At 33.9% G+C, this 21,235-nt stretch overlaps 1 protein-coding gene across 4 annotated transcripts; it reads left to right on the top strand.

Moving 5' to 3' along the window:
• The first annotated feature begins 13,711 nt into the window (after positions 1-13,711).
• On the top strand, positions 13,712-20,027 carry LOC141683548 (uncharacterized). Of its 4 annotated transcripts, none has more exons than XM_074488287.1 (13): positions 13,729-14,307; positions 14,460-14,562; positions 14,652-14,737; positions 14,817-14,939; positions 15,026-15,211; positions 15,297-15,454; positions 15,539-15,620; positions 16,617-16,742; positions 16,847-16,938; positions 17,167-17,297; positions 17,401-17,486; positions 19,086-19,302; positions 19,674-20,027. In XM_074488287.1, the coding sequence occupies exons 1-13, from the start codon at positions 14,167-14,169 to the stop codon at positions 19,847-19,849; spliced, it is 1,707 nt and encodes a 568-aa protein (XP_074344388.1). In that variant the 5' UTR covers positions 13,729-14,166; the 3' UTR covers positions 19,850-20,027. The 4 variants fall into 4 exon arrangements, 3 of the variants coding, with proteins under 3 accessions (XP_074344388.1, XP_074344389.1, XP_074344387.1); XM_074488288.1 differs by having other exon boundaries at positions 13,730-14,307; positions 16,617-16,715; XM_074488286.1 differs by having other exon boundaries at positions 13,734-14,307; positions 16,617-16,745.
• The last annotated feature ends 1,208 nt before the right edge of the window (positions 20,028-21,235 follow it).

Below are 21,235 nucleotides of genomic sequence, written 5' to 3'. Positions count from 1 at the left end.
TCTGGGTCCTTAAAACTAATCATTAGTGGTCTTTATGATTGCAGGGCAACAGGAAAAATATTCTAGTTCTGGACAGTGGATGTTCAGGACATATGACTGGAAATAAAGCCCTGCTATCAGACTTTATGGAGAAAGCTGGCCCAAGTGTTTCTTATGGAGATGGCAACATTGGAAAAACATTGGGATATGGTAATATCAATCTTGGGAATGTCATCATTAAAGAAGTAGCTCTGGTCTCAGGACTTAAACACAATCTGCTGAGTATAAGTCAAATCTGTGACAGAGGTTATCATGTTAATTTCTTTGAAGAACACTGTGAAATTGTGAGTAAATCTAAAGGCAAAGTTGTTCTGAAAGGATACAGGCACGGTAACATTTATGAAGCTAAATTTTCAACAAGTACTGATGGTTCTGCAATATGTCTGATGAGTAGAGCATCAATTGAAGAAAGCTGGAATTGGCACAAGAAACTCTCTCATTTAAATTTCAACAATATAAATGAACTGGTCAAGAAAGATCTTGTGAGAGGACTGCCAAAGTCAGTATTTGCTCCTGATGGCCTTTGTGATTCTTGTCAGAAGGCCAAACAAAGAAAATCTTCATTCAAAAGCAAGACTGAATCATCAATTCTTGAGCCTTATCATCTACTACATGTTGATCTATTTGGTCCAGTAAATGTCATGTCTATTGCAAAGAAGAAATATGCATTGGTCATAGTGGATGAGTTCACTAGATACACATGGGTGTATTTCTTGCACACAAAAAGTGAAACTGCATCTATCTTGATTGATCATGTCAAACATCTGGATATATTGGTCAAAGATTCTGTAAAAACCTTAAAGAGTGATAATGGCACTGAATTCAAGAATTTGATAATGGAAGAGTTCTGCAAAAACCATGGAATAAAGCATGAATTTTCTGCTCCTGGAACTCCACAGCAAAATGGAGTTATTGAAAGGAAGAATAGAACTCTCATTGAAGCTGCACGTACAATGCTTGAAGAAGCAAAGCTTCCAACCTATTTCTGGGCTGAAGCTGTGTAGACTGCTTGTTTTACTCAAAATGCAACTCTCATTAACAAGCAAGGAAAAACACCTTATGAGATGGTGAAGAAAAAGAAGCCAAATCTGAAGTACTTTCATGTATTTGGATGCAAGTGTTTTGTTCTCAAGACTCATCCCGAACAGCTATCCAAGTTTGATCTAAAAGCTGATGAAGGAATCTTTGTTGGATATCCACTTTCCACAAAAGCCTTCAGAGTCTATAATTTGAGAACAAAAGTGGTCATGGAATCTATCAATGTCTCCTTTAATGACAAGAAGATTACTGGTCTTGAAGATTTTATTGACCATGATCAGCTGATATTTGAAAATGAAGACTCAAATTCTGATACTGAAAATCCTGACAGTCTAAGTCCTGATACTGTAAATTCTGATGGATTAAACTCTGATGTTATTGAAACTGTGGTGACTACGCCAAAGGAAGATGCACCTGTGCAGGGGGAGCATACTCAAGATCTTACCACATCTCAAGAAACATCAGAACAAACATCTGGATCTTCAAGTTCTGATTCGTCAAGTTCTGATAAGCCAAGTTCTGATAGTGCTGAAAATCTAAATTCTGAAGAATCCAACTCAGAGAGCATAGTTTCAGGGGGAGCGTCAGAAAATGAAAATGAAGACAGCATAGATCATGGGGGAGCATCCAGTTCTAGAGAAAATCTTTCATCTGCAGGGAAGTGGACAAAATCACATACACCTGATTTAATAATTGGAAATCCTGATGCAGGTGTCAGAACTAGAACATGTACTTCAAACGAATGTCTTTACAATTCTTTTCTCTCTCAGACTGAGCCAAAGAAAATGGAAGAAGCTCTTCAAGATGCTGATTGGGTGCAAGCAATGCAGGAAGAGTTAAATGAATTTGAAAGAAACAAAGTCTGGACCCTAGTGCCAAGACCAAAGAATAGATCTGTTGTTGGTACAAAGTGGGTATTCAGAAACAAAACTGACAGTGATGGCATAATTACAAGGAATAAGGCAAGGCTGGTTGCAAAAGGATATTCTCAACAGGAGGGAATTGATTATGATGAAACATTTACACCAGTTGTTAGGTTAGAAGCCATAAGGATATTTTTGGCTTATGTTGCTCACAAAAAGTTTATTGTCTTTCAAATGGATGTGAAAAGTGCTTTTCTCAATGGAAAATTGGAGGAGGAAGTATATGTTGAACAACCTCCAGGCTTTGTAGACTCCAAACATCCAGATTATGTCTACAAGCTTGATAAAGCACTTTATGGACTTAAGCAAGCTCCTAGAGTATGGTATGAGACTTTAGCTCAGTTTCTTCTGGAAAGTGGATTCAACAGAGGAACAATAGACAAAACACTGTTCTACCTCAACCATGGAAAGGACTTACTTTTGGTCTAGATTTATGTTGATGATATCATTTTTGGGTCTACAAATGACAGACTTTGCAAGAAGTTTGCCAAACCGATGCAGTCAAGGTATCAGATGAGTATGATGGGGGAACTTAGCTATTTTCTGGGCCTTCAAGTCAAGCAGAATGAAGAAGGCACTTTTATTTGTCAAACTAAGTACACCAGAAACTTGCTGAAGAAATTTGGAATGCAAGATTGTTCAAGTGCATCCACTCCCATGGCCACTGCAACAAAACTGGATAAAGATACTGGTAAATCAGTAGATATTACTGATTACAGAGGTATGATTGGCTCACTACTTTATCTAACTGCTAGTAGACCTGATATCATGTATGCTACCTATCTTTGTGCAAGATTTCAAGCAGATCCAAGAGAACCTCACTTAACAGCTGTAAAAAGAATCTTTAAGTATCTTAAAGGAACAGCTGCTCTGGGATTATGGTATCCTAGAGAATCAGATTTTAAACTAATAGGTTACTCAGATGCAGATTTTGCAGGTTGCAAAATTGACAGGAAAAGCACAAGTGGAAGTTGCCAATTTCTTGGAGGCAGATTGGTTTCTTGGTTCAGCAAGAAACAAAAGTCAATTTCCACATCAACTGCAGAAGCAGAGTATATTGCTGCAGGAAGCTATTGTGCACAGATTCTTTGGATGAAGAATCAGTTACTGGATTATGGGTTAACATATTTCAAAATCCCTATTTACTGTGATAATCAAAGTGCTATTGCTATGACAGGTAATCCAGTTCAACACTCTATGACAAAGCACATCAACATCAGGTACCACTTCATAAGGGAACATGTGGATGAAGGTACAGTGGAATTGCACTTTGTTCCAACAGATCAACAACTAGCAAATATCTTCACAAAACCATTGTGTGAAGCCACTTTTACAAGATTGGTAAATGAACTTGGAATGGTTTCAGGTTCTTTCTCTAAATCTGCTTAGTCTTGTTCTGTTATATCAGACTTTATGATCAGTATTTACAGAATCTAATCTCTTTGTGTATTCTGTGCTTAATTGATAAATGTGTTTAAGTACTGACTATTGTCTGATATATGTTTCTAAACTCTGATAAGTGATATGTTTGTTTAAGTAACTATTCAATCCTATGAGGATAACTGTGCTAGATGCTGACCCAGTAGTCTTCAATAAACAAATGATCCCATGTAAGAAGTAATTATTTCTATGGAAATCTAATGACACAAGCAAATTCTGATAATTGAGCTTAGTTGAGTTTACTTTGTTTATCTTATTACTAAGTCACAAATTAGAATAATGTTACTCATCTGTTAAGTTCTGATACTAGTAAATCTGCTGAATGCACTAAGTGCTGATAAACCTCACTTTTCAAAAGAAAAAGCAAAGGATCAAAGAATAAAATCAGGTACTCCTTTGAGATCTAGAGTAAAAATGTGGAAGGGATGACCCAAGTGCATTGCTGGTATTAAGTAAATATGCATTAGAAAAGCAAAATATTTTCTTGGTGACTTTTCACACTCTATGATTACTGGAGAAATACTCTGATAATAGCATAAATTCTGATAAGCAGTCGTGACTCACTTACACTGAGAAGCCACTGTGAAATGGAATTTAAAAAGATGCATAAAATTAGCACAAAATAGTTGAGGTGGACTCAAGCATGAACTCATTCAACATTAGGTTACAGAATAATGACAGCTCTTTAGCAAAGTTTTAGTTATGCCTTATTTTTAAGATATACTGAAGTGAATTAGACTTTACTCTTTGTCTGACATTTAGCTTAATGCACACACTAATCACTCCATATGAATGATGAAAATTATTGTGGTGGTCTATGTTGTTTTAGATAAACAGTCATTGTGTCACTTTGCACAAACTCTGAGGACAAGTTCTGATTGCATGTTCTGATGATTAAGTTCTGAAGAATATAACTCAGAACTTGTATGAGGACTTACTAAGATAGGCATTCCTTTTTTGAGTTAAGAAATTATGTTCTGATGACTGTTAAGTTCTGATATAAGTCTAAGTTCTGATATTACAGTCTAATTCTTTACTTGACTTATCTGTGGATAAAATTTAATAACAGTCTCGGTTCAAACTAGAATATGTTGAAGTGGAAGATTAATAGTCACTATGGTTAGGGTTAATGGTATTCGTACTTGAACAGTCAACTTTTACTTGCTTCTTGTGCGCATTAAACCATGTTTTCTCTTTCCAATGAATGTTTTTTTTCCAAGTCTGGGGAGACGAGGTAGAATTAATTCTACCTGTCAGTATTAAATTCCTTTGCGTCTCCTGGTATTCTCTTGCATATATAAGCAACCACTTCACATCAGCCTTCCCATCAAATCTTTTCTCTCAACCTCACCTTACCTTCATACTTTTTCTTTCAAAAACACCATGGTCAGATACAACATGTTTTTGAACTACGAAACCTTCAATATGGAGCTAAGCTGTGCCGATTGGCAGCAGGAATGGCACGTCACTGCCATTCCTGATGAGATATGGGACTCTGTCCCACAGGAGGTACTCATCCACCTCCTGTTCTTCTATATGGACTACCATCGCCATCTGGAGCGATTGGAGGAGGAAAGGCTGGAAGCTCTCCGCCAGCAAGAGCGAATCATTCGACTCGCCATTCTGTTTGTCGAGAGTAGGAAGAAGAAATGATTTATTTTCTTCTTCCTGTTTTTTTCATCATCAGCCTTGCCCTGCTTCTTGAGCTAGGATAAAGGTTGTTGACGTTAGGTTTAGCACCTTAGGGAAATCTTGTACAAGTGTTAATGTAATTTCAATTTCATGAATGTATTCACTTGATATATTAATGAAATTTGTTTTTGTTTCAAGATTTTGTCTCTAAGTTATTTTATAATGCATTGATAAATCCTGATAAATACTCATATTCTGATGACCATATAAATTCTGTTTTAATTTAAGTTCTGATTTTACCTTATCAGTACTTACTCATATGATTTATTTTGGTCATTTTCACTTGATTTCTTTTCAGAATATTAATGTTGTAGTGAAAAATAACTAAATAAGTGGGAACGGTTTCAATTTTGAATTAAAACTGTTTCACCTTGATTAATGGAATATCTGGGTAAGTGGAACGGTTTTTCCTTGAAAAACGGCAAGTGGGTAAGTAATGATTACTGTTTTCTCGAGCCCAGTAACTATCCGTTATTACTGCATGTCTGACAGGTGTCCAACAGTAACATTTTTTTTCAGAGTATAAGTAAGAAAGAGAGAAGATTTTTTTAATCTTTTATTTTCCTTCATATTTTTTTTTCTCTCCTTGCTTTTACTCTCCTTCTTCTTCTCACGTTGGTTTTTCATACAGACATTTTACCAAACACCTAACAGGAACTCTTAAATCTCAATTTTTCACATGGCACCTAAGGATTTAATCATTGATGGAGCTAAATTTGTTCCAAACAACTATGCTGCAGTTCTTGATCATGCTGAAGCTCCATCTGAATTGCATTTTGTGCAAGATCTTCTTGCACACAGTGGGATTGGGTATGCATTGACCCAGCCTTCAGTCTTTTCGAGCCAACAAGTTCTGATATTTTGGCGGACTGGGCACTTTGATAATGGTGGTACACATGGCACTCCTAGTATTGTTTTCGAAGTGGGTGATTCTTCATATGCGGTTACTCCTGGTACAATACGCAGGGCTCTACATCTCCCAGAAGGATGTACTTTTTCAATTCCAGAGGAATCCGCTCTTCAGGAGTTAATGGCCACTTTGGGGTATGAACAGAGTTTGGCAAAACTTGGGCAGTTGAAACGGGCTCATATCAGAAGAGAATGGAGCTTCTTCTTCGACTGCATCACTAAATCTTTTGGAAACAAGTGTTCGAATTTTGATGTTATCCCAATTATGAGTCAGCACATCGGGTATGCTGTTATAAACCAAACTCATTTTGATTTTGCAACTACTATACTTGGTTTTATTGGGGATAGGATGACAGAGGATAGGAATGTTGTTTACTTTGCTAGATTCTGTCAACTTATATATACTTTTTGTACTGATGAACCTCAATTAGTCAGTTCCTCAACTCCACCTTTTAAGGTTGCCAAACACTACTTTAATGACCTGATAAATGCTGACACTAAGAAATCAGTGGTTAGACCATTACAGATTCCTCAGTCTGTAAAACAGATCTTAGTAAATGCTGATCCTGATACTTATAGATCTGTTTATTCTGATGTCCAATCAACAACAACCACCCAAACACCACAACAATCAGCACCTACCACTCATTCTACTCAACCAACCCTCAGGAAATATATCAAATCCTATCTCTCCACTTCATAGACAGTTCAACCCTCATCCTCAGCACCTACTGTGAAGCCTTCCTCTTCCAAACCTAAGAGGACAAAGACTATTCCTCAAACACCTCAAAAGAGAAGGAGGATTGCTTTGAGAGATGAATCTGATACTGAGGAACATGTTCCTTCTTCAGAACCTGTTGTTAGTGAAGCTGAGAAAGAGACTTCTCAGAAGGATTCTGGAATTGGGGGATCTAGGCTTCTCAAGAGGCATAGAAGAATGACAGTTCCTGAAACTCCCAAAGAATCTAAATCTACAAAAAGATACAAGAAACAGAGGGAAAATAGGCCAGTTTCTGATGATGAAGAGGAAGCAGCTAAAGAAGGGGATCAGGAATCTCTGATCTCACAAGAAAAGAAATTTGCTAAAGTCATTTCTTCTCCATCAACTCCATCTAAGGAAGCTGTTTCTGAAAAGGTCAACACACCATCTGTATCTCCTGTTGATCCAGGCACAAGTGCTGATATTGATGTTCAAAACTTGGTTGTGCCTGAAGTAATTCTCTTAGAAGCTCCAACAACAACTAATCCTTCAACAACACCTGTTACTGATGTTGTTCAAACTCCAGAGTTATCTACAACACCTTCTCTGCATCTAGATGCTGATGATCAGACTTTAGGTGAGCATCAGGATATGGCTGTTGATCAGAACTTAGAACCAGATCAGAAATTAGAGGATGCTGAAGCCTCCATTGCTACTCACACTGTTGTTTTATCAGAGGATACTGATTCTGTAAGTTCTGATGCTGTAAATGCTGGAGATACTGGTGATGATGCTCCAACTGCAGATGCTGATGAAGCAGGTCCTTCAGGACATGCTTCTCAACAAACTATTCTTAAGTCTGAACTTGTTAAGAAGTTTGTTACTAGAGAAGCACCAGTGCCTTGGAGTGAAACTCCTACAGGACAGGAGTGGACTAAGGAATGGAACTCAGTTTCCTGTGTTCCAAATGAAAAGCATCTTGCAGAGCTTTTGACTAAAGCTGATGAAATGTTAAATTCTGATGATTTCAAAACCCAGCTTAGAGTCACTGCATTGAGTACTAAACATTTACAAGGTCTTCATTCAACTACTCATGTAGAACTACACAAGATTCAGGAAGAATTTATCAAACAGGGACAAGTTCAAAAAATTGATAAGAAAAAGTTCTTCCAACCTACCTTTGACAGGATTGCTTATATTGAGAAGACTCAACATAGTCAACAAGCTCAGATTGATGATATTCTGAAAAATCAAGCTTCTCAGCAATCACAACTTAATGAAATCCAAGCCTCAGTGAAATTGCTTGTTTCTCTTCTTCTACCTGCTGATGCCAAAAAGGGGGAGAAAGTACTTAAGTCCAAATGCAAGACTGACAAGACACTGAAAGGGAAGGATGATGAAAAGGATGATCAAGGAAACTATGGAATGGGTAGAGGTCATAGTCAAGGTAGAGGTTTCACATCAAGAAAAGCTGAAATCACAAGTCACAGGACAAGTTCTGATACTGGGAAAAGAATAAGTTCTGCTACTGGTAAAAGGATAAGTTCTGATGAACTTTTAGATCTTGTTGAGGAAATGTCAAGACAGTTATTTCTTCAAGAAAATCCAGGAATGGACTTGGAGAGTTTAATGGAAGAAGAAGCCATACTTAAATCAGAGAAAGTCACATCTAAATCTGAAGCTTCTAGTAAAAAGCCACTTCCAAAACTCAAAGGCATTGTGATCAAAGAAAGGACACATACTGAAGCAATATTGGCTAAATCACAACCGCAGATAGATCCAAGATCCAAGGGTAAAGAAAAGGTTGGTGAACCTATCAAGGTTTATGTGCCTCCTGAGGATGAAGAAATTACTGATGAAAAGGATGATCTTGCTCTGACTTTAAGAAAAGTTCTTAAAACAACCTCTGACATGGCTCAAGTTGTTCAGAGTCAAGAAACTATAAGTTCTGATATTCAGAAGAAGCAAGTAACCTCTGACATAGCTCAAGTTAACTTGATATCAGAAGATAGACCAAAGACACTCCTACCAGGTTTCACTAAAGCAAAACAGACTCAACCTTTGAAGACTACTGCAAGTGGTTTTGAAGCTAGAGTAGTTACTGGAAAGGAAGCAAGAGATAAAACTGGATTGGGAAGTGCTGATGAAAGAAGAATACATAACACTACCAATGATCCAACTTCCTTGAGTGAACCAGGTATTGGAGCAACTCCTGAGAGATTGAATCAACTGGAATCTGTACAAATGATTTATCATACCTACTTGAAAGAATACATCTTGTTGTATTTCATGACAGATGGTAGGGTTTATCATATAAGGCAAAATGCCATTTCATTGAAGTATTTTGAAGAATTGGAGCATGTACTATTCTTACTTCAAGTGGATGACAGATTGACAGGAACTGCTGCAAACTATTTGAAGGATCAGATTCAGAGACAGAAAAGGCTTTATTCTGTTAAGTCTGACAGCACATATGTTCCAAAGTACAGAGATCACAAGGGTGATATAGTTGAAATGAAGCCCAATTCTGCTCAAATTATAACTACCTTTCTAGGGTACAGGGCTGTGGAATTCAATCTTGAATCTGATAAAGCTTATTTGATCAGACTGGATCAGGATATAAGAAAAGCAAAGATTAATGATCTCAGGGCTGCAATCTTTCAAATTGGTGAAGATACTGCAGAGCTTAAAGATGCCAAAAGGAGAATGATTGATGAACTTAGATATGCTGAGAGATGTTTGTTGAAGAACTATCTCAGAACAACTCCTGACATCAGAGAGATCAGAAGATGAAGTCAAGTCAAAGATCTACAACTACTTAAATTCTGATATTTGTACAGACTGAAGTTGTTATCAGAAGTTAAATATTGGTAAAGCTTTAAGGACTGTAAGTTGAAGTTATCTAGTCTAATTCTCATGCATTTGTACTTAATGTTTTTGACATCATCAAATATCTGTTAAACTTGTATATTATGCTAATTTACAAGTTGGGGGAGATTGTTAGATATATTTGATAATGTCATGGCTAATATGATTCATGTTTAGTTTTCAGATCTTACTTAACAGGACAAATTAGTACTTAACTGGGAATCAGTACTTATACTGGAAGTCAGGACTTAAGGATATCAGTACTTATATTATCAGGAGATAATCATCAGAAGTTGGATATCATAACTTAAGTGCTGAAGGACGATTAAATAAGGAAAGTAGCTGATTAAAGAAAAGAAGATCGAGATAAACATAAGAAGAGATATGCATGAAGAAGGAGTTCCGTGAAGAATGAAATACTTGGAAGAAAAGATATCTGATTGATATATTTTAGGAAGCAGAATTATATTCCATATCAATTAGCGATTATCTTGTAACTGTGTAGTATATAAACACAGACATAGGGTTTACACTATAAGTGTTATCATATTCGAGAAGATTATTCATTGTAACCCTCGCAGCTCTCGTGATATTTGTTCATCACTGAGAGGTAACAGTTCCATACTGTAACAGAGTTTATTGTTTCAATAAAGTTTGTTTTCTGTTACTCAAGATATTAAAGTTCGATTTGATTGTATTATACACTGTATTCACCCCCTCTACAGTGTGTGTGACCTAACAGTGTGAGCTAACATAAACAAATATAATTTAATTAAAAAAATTAGATCATGTATCTAATATAACTACAAACTCTATAAATTATTATCCAAATTAATTTCTAACTATATAATTATAAGCGAAACACAATTTCATTTGGTCGGTTAGTTAAAACCTTCCTAAAAAAATGTTAACACCTTCCAACATTAAGTTTAAACAAATATATTTTAATTAAAAAAATTTAAATCATGTATCCAATATATCTACAAACTCCATGAATTGTTATTGAACTTAATTCCTAATGGCACTAAACTTCTTTCTTACCTATCCTGTAAGAATCCAGCTAAAATTAATTTTAGTAATTCAAATTATAATATAACAAAATAATTAATAAATAAAGGAAAATTTTTAAAAATAATATTAAAGACAATACCAAATCATCCACATGCACCAATGTTATTCAAGACTCACACTTTTCGTATAGGCTCTCCCACTTTTCTATAGGTTCTGCACCCGCAACGAAGTGACTTATAACCCGTAGTAAAAGGACTTTTTAAGATTTTAACAATCTAAATTTTGAATCTTCCTATAATATAATGCATACAAAATAATACGTAAATATTTTAACTTCATTAATATAAATAATATACAATTATTATTTTATTTTTTTTTCATAAAATATATAAAGAATAAAATTACAAATTTTATAATCAATCCATGCATCGCACGAGTTAAAGGCTTTATAAGCGAAACATGATTTCCTTTAGTCGATTGGTTAAACCTTCCTAAAAAGCATGTTAATACATTCCAAAACAAAGTTTAAATAAATATAATTTTATTAAAAAAATTAAATCATGTATATAATATAACTACAAATCCTATGAATTATTATCCAACTTTATCTCTAATTGCACTCAACATCTTTCTTACATATTTTGTAGGAAATCAAATACTTCCAAAATTAATTTTAGTAATTCAAATTATAAATAATAAAATAATTAATAAATCAAGAAAATTTTTAAAAAATATATTAAAAAAAATTATACAAAGTTATCTTCATATACCACTCCTATTCAAGATTCCCAATTTCTCATAGACTGTGTACCGGCACAACGACTAATACTCAACTTCTTTCTTACCTTTTTTGTGGGAAATCAAATACTTTCAAAATTAATTTTAGTAATTCAAATTATAATATAACAAAATAATTAATAAATCAATAAAAGATTTTAAAAAACAGTAAGTGAAACATGCTTTCATTTGGTCGTTTGGTTAACACCTTCCTAAAAAGTATGTTAACATCTTCCAAAACAAAATTTAAACAAATATAATTTTATTAAAAAATAAATCATGTATATAATATAACTATATGAATTATTATCCAACTTAATTTTTAATTGCACACAACTTCTTTTTTACCTCTTTTGTAAGAAAGCAAATGCTTTCAAAATTAATTTTAGTGATTCAAATTATAATATAACAAAAAAATTAATAAATCAAGAAAAATTTAAAAAACAATAATTAAAAAAATAATACCAAATCATCCACATATACCACTCATATTCAAGACTATAAATTTCCTATAGGCCTTGCAGTGGCGCAGCAAAGCAACATATACTCAACTTATTTCTTACCTCTATTGTAAAAAAATCAAATACTTTCAAAATTAAGTTTAATAATTCAAATTATAATATTACAAAATAATTAATAAATCAAGAAAAATTTTAAAAAAATAAAATTTTAAAAAATAATAACAAGTCATCCGCATATACCACTCCTATTGAAGACTGCCAATTTCCTATCGGCTCTGCACTGCGTCAGGAAAGCGACCTATACTTAACTTCTTTCTTACCTCTTTTGTAAAAAGTCAAATACTTTCAAAATTAAGTTTGGTAATTTAAATTATAATATAACAAAATAATTAATAAATCAATAAAAAATTTAAAAAATAATATTTTAAAAAATAATACCAAGTTATCCGCATATACCCCTCCTATTCAAAACTCCCAATTTCTAATAGGCTCTGCAACAACGTAGCAAATCGACCTACAGATTGTAGCAAGATGTCATTTTAAAATTTTAATTATCTAAATTTTGAATCCTTCAATAATATGATATATATAAAATAATACGTAAATATTTGAATTTCATTAATCTCAATCTCGAATAAGTTGAAATACATTGAAAATACGTACACCGCCGCGTAATAGTGCACCTACAAGCTTACTAATTTTTATAATTTGTATAAAATAAAAAAATAAAAAATTTGTAAATATTATAATTAGCCCAAGGGTTATAGGTAATTTTTGGTTTATACGTTTGGTGTAATTATCTATAGTAATTGATAACATACTTGACTATATTTTAAGATTGTTTAACCGTTAACGTCACAAATAGATTTCAAATTGTTAATTAAGGTTTCTGGTATGTGCTTGAGTTATACCATGAATTGACATGAAAAGGGTAAAACTAAAAGTTCATTCAGATTTTAGTCATCCGACTGTTTTTTCAACACAAGTCCAACTCACAACCATCATCCCTGTCCAACAAAAAGACCTCTTTCGAATTGTAGTACTCAAGATATAGAACCTTTTGCACATCATAATTATAAAGAACATCTTCATCAATACCGGGATAAAGAATGACGGCACCACTACCATTCAAACCTTGCACCACTGTCATCCAAATCATGTACTTACAAAAGTAACAAAACAATGAAGGAAAAACAATATTATTTAGATGTATGTTTGAGGGTGTATACAAGTACAGTTCATGTATATAGGTTTGTATTATACGTAATAAATTTGCAACATAATTGTATCAATCAGCGATTATCTCTAACTGCACACTTATGCTGTGCTGCAGAGATTTTTTAGGAGAGAAGAGAAAAGAAAAGGAGAGAAATAGTAGAAAAAAATAAATCAGTTTTGTGTTACCGAATTTGTGTAAAAAATGAGAGAAAATGATCAAGAAAAAGAAGATAATATTAGAGGATCTTTCCAAATCTTCCCATTTTTTGAAAGAAAGTTTTGGGGGAAAATTATAGGAAATTATCTCTCCCGATCATTTCTCTTCTCTCGGCAAAAAACTCGGGAGTACGTTTAGGAAGGAAAATTTTAAAATTATCTTTTATCTTCTGTTCTCTCTATTTTCAAACTCTAGTGAATATCGTAACGGAATTAGTAAAAGAAAACACTTCAAAGAACATTCATTTTAAAAATAATGAGTGATCACATTGAGTTGCAATTTTTATTAGTGAATTAACTGATATATTTAAATGTAATGAATCATGCAGTTGATATTTCAGTCCAAATACTTTATTACATAAATCAAACGATTCAATTTCATTTTCCCCTTCCAAATACAGCATCCCATCTAAAACCGTTACATTTTTTTTTGGTTAAACAATTACGTATTTGGAATTGTGCTTAGTTAAGAAATTGAAAATGATAAATAATTAAATATTAAATTTTTATTTGTATTTTTTAATAACTTGTAATTTTGTTACTAAGTTATTTGAAATGATCTAGTTGAATGTAGTACGGTATTCAATGTGATCAAGTGTGATGGTGTCATGTAAGTTGTTTGATTGCAAAAACTTATAATGTTAGGTAAAAGCCTAAAAGATCTCATGGTTCAATCCTATCTGTTGTACTGTAGAACAGTGTCTAATCGTTGAATTTAATTCTTATGACAAACCGATCCTTATGACATAAACGAGAATTGGATCTCTTCTTTTCTTTCCAGAACTCTGGCAAAAAAGGGAAAATACCTATTTCCTAATTTCAAATTCTTATAGCATAATATTTTAGTTTGGTTTAGGCCTTATCTTGGAAAGCTATGTCGATGGATCCCAAAGTTTTGGTTGAATTTGAGGTGAAGGAGCGGGGAAAAGAAACATTTATATCGAGGGGGGATCTTGTTGATCATAAGTTTAATAGTTATGGTGCTGATTTGTTGTTATTCAATATTGGCAGTAAGGTATGTACACATATGTTTGTAATTCTGTATATGTTTGTTTTGGTTGTTATAGGTGTTTGTCTATCACATGCTTTTAGTTTTATTATAGTTTAGGTCTATTGTAGTTTATGATTTTTATAGGTTTTCTTACATATTTGTTGATACTATCCCAGTTTCCAGTTTTTACTAAATATGTTGATGCGGTAATGAGGCCCAACAGCGAGTTAATGGTCAAAGAACAGGATGTAGAAGGGTTAGCTAAAATGCTTTCCTCTGGTAAATGATGTCTTTTTATATTACGTTTTTGAGTGCTAATTAGTTAGTTCAATGGAATGATTTAATAATGAGTAAATTTTGACAAACAGACACAAGATTAGCTGATTATTTGGGAGTTGATGTTGTTGAACGCCTTGTTATGGTTCTCGACAAGGATGTATCTATTTCCATCAAGGTGTGTTGTCTTGATTTATTAATTATGTACATTATGAGTGTTATTCCAAACACTAATAATTAGACAAATTTGATTACAGGAGTCTGCTGCTTGCATCCTCTCACATGCACCAATTGACACCTTCAAAGATCTAATTACAGTAAAGGCAATTCCAAGAATTTTGTGTCATTTGTATGAGAGACCTTCTTTTGCTCTTTGTCGGGTAATCTTAGCTCAGTTTTTTAGTCTGTTACCAATGTTAGTCAATTCAAATACATGTGTAGTTAGAGATTTTATCCAAATCTGTAGGTTGTGACCGCATTGACACGTTTTGCTTGCGTTTCCCCCGAATATGTGAGAGTTATGCTTGATCAAGGAGCTTTAACCTTTTTTAAAGCTAATTCCAGATATTATACACCGGGTACTTTAATACTGAAAAACTTTGCCAAGTTTTTGGTTATTGTTTGTCGAGCCAACGTTTTTACATTGCAGGAGGTTAGTTCCACTTTCCGTTTCTGTTTACCCCATAAAACAATTTTTAACAATTGAATGTATTTTAAGACTACTTATTTGTTTCCAGGAGAATGTTTGTGCCAAGATTTTAGAGAATATACTTCGGATAAACTCTCATGACTATGTCCATATGGAGAGAGCATGCTATGGACTTCAATATCTTTCTTACAAAAGGAGATTGGAGATGGACATGGATACCATCGCTAAACTATTTGTGCTCGCTGTGTAAGCGAACTTGGCGTGATTTCTTTTAGTCCTTGCTTTTATTGCAATCTTTGGTTAGGACGGTGATGTTTATTGGTGTTACAGTAACCAGGATAATGGGGTTGCTGGTTCTGCACTTGGAGTGCTTGGAAATATTGCGAGATGGGGGGATGTTTCACAGATTGAGGTATATGATTAGGTAAAGGGCATTCTCTGTAATAATATTTTCTTAACTCAGAAACCCCTTAAAGAGAACTGATGTAGAAGTTGTGACAATCCAGTAATTCAACTTCAATAGAAATAAAAACTAATCATAGATTTAGCCAAAAAATAATAATAATAAATTTAGCAAAAAAAAAAAAAACTAATCATAGTTTATCTCAACACAAAAGTTTTATATCATCCATTATCTGTCTAAAAAGATTACAAAGAGGGTTATTTATAGGCGCTTAGACAATAACCCAAACCAATAGGAATCCAAGAGAAATTAAATACCATATTGAATCAATTAGGTCACTCGTTGATCTTATTTACATTTATTCTGGGACCTTCCTCTTTCGTGAGCAAACTTTTTTGAACTTTATGAATTTGCAAAGAGATATCGATCTCTAAACAAGGACTGTGTAGGGCGTGGGCAATAGGTAATTTCCTCCACCAGATTTTGAAATATGTACATTATATGTTTAGGCGGTGCTTTATCTAACTGGCCTAAGGTTTGCTCCCATGGTTTAGATATTTAACTTAAATATGATATATTTTGGTTCAATTCTCATAGTCTTTGCCAGGATTTGTACTCTCTTCTGTTTTCTTAGTTAGTTCCTTTTAACATATGAAACAAAATTAATTTTACAATCGTGTATAGAGAAAACTGGTTCAGTACTTAATATACAAATAACCTATTATCAACAATGGAAAATAATTAACAGTCTAGTTGAACTTTCAGAAGTAAAGTAGCATAGTCATTGTACTAACATGGAGTTGCAGTTATGGTATATTTAAATCATGTGCCACTAACTTACATTTCTGAATATGCGTAGCTTGAAAGAAGGTTTGAAATCTTCTTTGCATCACTGTTGAATTTGTGAGCTGTGTTGAGTTTTGATGGTGTTCCTCATTATATGTGTAGCATGCTTGTTTCAGAGCACTTTGCCTTGTTTCTGATACAAACTGTTCATTCTCCCAGTTCATGGCTTCTGGTGATACGATTGTGATAGCCTTTCAGAGGTTCCTGTCAGATAAACCCATGAAGTTTCAGTGGGAGCTTTGTCAAATAATTTGCAAAGTTTGTGATCATTTACCAGATTTTGTGGTGGTTAGCTTTTCATTTTAGAAATTTACTGGATTTAGAAGCTCAATGGTACTGTTCTACTTATGTTCTCTAGCTGTTTTAAACAATTTTTTTGGTTTATGCAGCATCCTTGGGCTGTACTTAATCAAGTAAAGAAGCTTGCGGTGGAAAACATATTAGCAGCACTAGATATACTAAAATCAAAGAGGCGAATAGTGTAAGAATATTGTTATATCCCTCAAAAGAGAAACCCTAAATAATGGAACAGCGTGATTGCTGCTAGTAAAAAAGTTATCGACTGTATATCATCACTGTCTAAACATGAACATTTTTATAGATCTCCTTTTTGACTAACTTCCGAGAATAACCAGTTATCCACTTAAATTAGTGTCCTTATTCCTGCCATGTGATGTTTTTTGTTGGCTAAAATGTTGCCTTTCATCAGGTGCTACGGACCGTCAGAGGCTTTTAAGGCGCTTAATAAATTATTGGAAATAAATGTTTTAATAAACGCACTGAAGAAACATCTTGATACCGGCTGCTTTGCAGAAGATCTTCGACCAGTTTCTTCTTTAGGTTAGAATGCCAGACTTACTATTGTTGTACCTATATCCATGCTCTCTAGTTAAACATTAGTAATGGACCTCGATTAAATTAATCTTAAATTTGGATCAAGCAGGTGAAATTGATATTTATGACTTGAGGCTTCTTTACGGAAGATATTTCGAAGATTCCTTGGAATGCGGCGAAATGGTAGAAGATAAGGTTATGAAGTCGATATCTCCCACTTGAATGAATATTGTGTTAATTCTTGTGTGATGTTATATTATGATTACAGTTTCATCTTTATTTCCTTAATTCGTTCTTGATATTTTGTTACTTGAATTTCCTCCCTTTAGTATAAATTTGGCCTACTAATTTAAGGAAATGCATCACAAGAGCTGCTCATCACAAATCATAGCTAGATCTTTCCAGAATTCAGATTCTCCTCTTTGTTTGTTTCAGTAATAACGAAAGTAAATTCTTTTTCATTTGTTCATTATCTTATATTTGTGACAGGAGAAATAGACTTTGTAACCTCTCAAGTAACTTTAAGATGAACATATAAACTTTGTAAGAGTCCAATTTTGGGTACATAATAATGCTTGTAAACGATTAACCAACAATCAGTTCACTTTAAATATGCACTTCTATAGAATTTCCCCATTCAGTATAAATCTGGCCTACTAATCTAAGGAAATGTATCACAAGACTTGCTAATCACAAATCAATAGCTAGATCTTTCTAAAATTTATGTCTTCTTTGTTTCTTTGATTAATAATGAATAGCAAATTCCTTGCCATTTGTTCACTATCTAATATTTGTTCTAGCCAAAATGAATCCTATTTCGGCTCTTACTAGTGGAAGAATGCCCTCAAAGTCCCTCAAACGCAACTGCCTTGAACGAATCCCATTCTCTTGGTAAATTCTTTGTCATTTGTTCATTATCTTATATTTGCGAGAGGAGAAATAGACTTTGTACCCTATTAAGTTACTTGAGATGACCGGATAACCTAATCTTCATTTTAAGAGTCCAATTTTGGAGACTCAATTATACTTATAAATGATTAACCAACAACCGATTCATATTAAATATGCAGTTTTAGACCCCCCCAACACACACAAACCAAAAGAAAAGAGAAACTTAAAAAGTGCCATTTGAAATTATAGTATTATTATTTTATTAAATAGAATTGTCCGTGTTATTTTTGGAAAAGGGAAGGGTTTTGTTAGAAAAAGTAGGAAATATAATGTGATTTAACTGAAAAAGGTAATTGGTTAATTATTAGTAATTATAATATTATTATTTTATTCAATCGAATTGCTAGTGTTATATTTGGAAACATTTTAGTCGAGAAAAATAGAATTAGGTTACGTGTTTTAGTTGAAAATGGTAATCGGGTAGTAGTTATTAGAAAGGGTTTAATGCTCCTAAGTACGTAATCACCTAACTTAAGCGAGTATTAAGTATTTTAAGATAAACACATGATTAAAAAATTACAATCTTTGCCATTAAAAATACACTATGTACTTTAGGACATTTTTCACTATTAGAAATTATAATATGTTGAAAGTTGAAACCAACCGAAAACCAAAACTTTCAATATTTCGGCTTTAATATAATACTATAAATTTGGTACCTTGTTTCTATAAATCCGTTTTACAAGGTAATAAAATTTGAGTGGATTTCTATAAATGTTATTAAGGAGTGGATAATATATGCCTGTTCTATAATTGCATTTATTAGTGTGGTCTACTTGCAGTTAGTTCGTTGCAAGATCTGTACTGTCTGTTTTAAGTTTATCTTTTCTGTTTCAATTGTAGCCGGCTGCTTTGGACCAACTGAGAAAAATATTTTGTTTAGATGAAAGCGATGCAGATTCTATCATGTCGGTGATCACGTATCCTAATTATGCTAGAGAATTTGTCCAACGTATGACTTCTGGTAGTTTACAAGCTGATGAAAGTGAACTAGACTGCCTCCAAAGGTATTGCAACACGTTGAACATTGATGCTCAGAAGGCTGTTGAAATCCATGAAGGTATCTTATGCTTTAAAATTAGTATTGAGCTATAAATTTTAAAATGCAATGCTTCTTATACTTTTTAAATATATTGCTCTTAATATCTTTGCAAGGAGGTTTTATAGGGTCGCTGTTTATCTTAAACAAAACAAGAATAAAGTCATAACCAGAAAAGTTTGTTACTTAAATTGGAATGTTAAGTGAAGCCGCAAGTTAGTTGATACGAACTAACAAAGGCCGACGCACTGAGCTGAGCGTCATGTATGAGAGCAACATTTGGAAGAAAGGAATATATTTTTTAGCTTAATATCCTGTTAGAATTTTTCTTGATTATACCATGTTTCCTAGTAATATTTACTTGAGTCTGACTGATGCTTCATTACTTTTAGGAATATATCTAGAAAAAGTACATGAGTTTCTATCTGATGGAGAGCCCTCAGACAAGGACATCCAGTCATTGAAGCAGATTCAGATTTTGCTGTGTATTCCCGACAAAAGCATATCAAGAATATATGCTAAATTTTCTTCTAAAAGTTCACTGTTAGTTTGCTCTAGTTCCTTTTGAAATTGCCCTTTATGCGGGTCTTTAATGTGATTAGTTGAATCTACGTAACGGTCTACCTTATATTCGAGGAGTAATATATTTTTTGAAGTGGATGAGTCTGATTTGATTTAAGCAGGACGCACAATTTCAATGGCAACATGCATGACTATCAATAGTGAGCCAAAAAATTTGTTGATCATGTGCTTATTGTCAAATGTGATTCAAGTGAAATTTGAATTTCTGTTTGTACATTAATTGCACAATAGATGCACGTTTCTTGTTTACTCTTTTTTGTGCACTCAGTTATGACATGCATGTAATGGGATTAGAGGGGGTCAGTTGTGCGGGTTTGAACTGCACAACCGAGACCGGCTCGTTCTAAAATCGGTATTTATTCGGCCCGATTCGGCTCGTTAAAAATCAGCACAATTCGTGTGATGTAACGAACCGATTACGAGTTCTATATCAAAAAACCGGACCGAGCCCGCACAGCCCACACGGAGAACCGCAGGACCGCACAGACCGCACGACCCGCGATTCGTTTTACCAAATACAAAACTTGAAGTAATTATTTTCTATGCAGAAGCAGAACGGCATAAGGCAATAATATTATTTGCAAATTGCAATTTACATGTACATATAAAAATATAAAATATAATAATTAGTAGTACAACTTACACTAGTACACTACACTTCTGGCTCCTGACTAAAAATATAATAATATTTATAATATATAAGTAATTAGCAGAATTAAGTGCACACATACAAACCGCACAGCCCGGAGCCCGGTTAACCGCATGAGCCCGCGGTCACGAGTTCACGAGTTATTTGCCTGTGTGGTCACGAGTTCTGTTTTTTCGATTCGAGTCCGGTCCGAGTCCGGTTCAATATTATATTTTCGTGAGCCGAACCCGTGTGCGGCCCGGCCCGACATGCACGAACCGCACAAGTGGGCAGGTCTAAATTGGATCAGAATAAAGAGGGCAATCCTCGGGAAAGAATTAGCACATGCTTTGTCTCATGCACCATAATTTGAGTTTACATATTGCTGCGGTGGTGGGGCCTGCAATTGCTTTTGGTTGTGGAATTGGACTACAATTAATGATGCTTTTGGTTGTAGAATTCGACTGCAATGAATGAAGTTACATTTTATGTCAAAAGTTTTGTTCTAACAGAATATCTTTTCAAGTTTTTTTTTTGCCAGAAAAGTAATGATTTTATTAAACTTTCAAATCAATAGCTAATACATGCATCAACTCTGGGTGGGCATCCCCCAATCCCCATTTACGATCAGCTAAAGAACTTGAGTATCTCGCTATGTAGTGAGCTATCATGTTCGCGGACCGTTTAACAAATTTTAAAGTCACATTTCGCAACTCTAAGTCAACAAGTAATCGTTTACATTCA

The sequence above is a fragment of the Apium graveolens genome, chromosome 9 (genome assembly GCF_009905375.1).
Source record: "Apium graveolens cultivar Ventura chromosome 9, ASM990537v1, whole genome shotgun sequence".
Classification (NCBI taxonomy): domain Eukaryota; kingdom Viridiplantae; phylum Streptophyta; class Magnoliopsida; order Apiales; family Apiaceae; genus Apium; species Apium graveolens.
The sequence above is the reverse complement of the archived record's forward strand: the minus strand, read 5'-3'. Positions and strand labels throughout refer to the sequence as shown.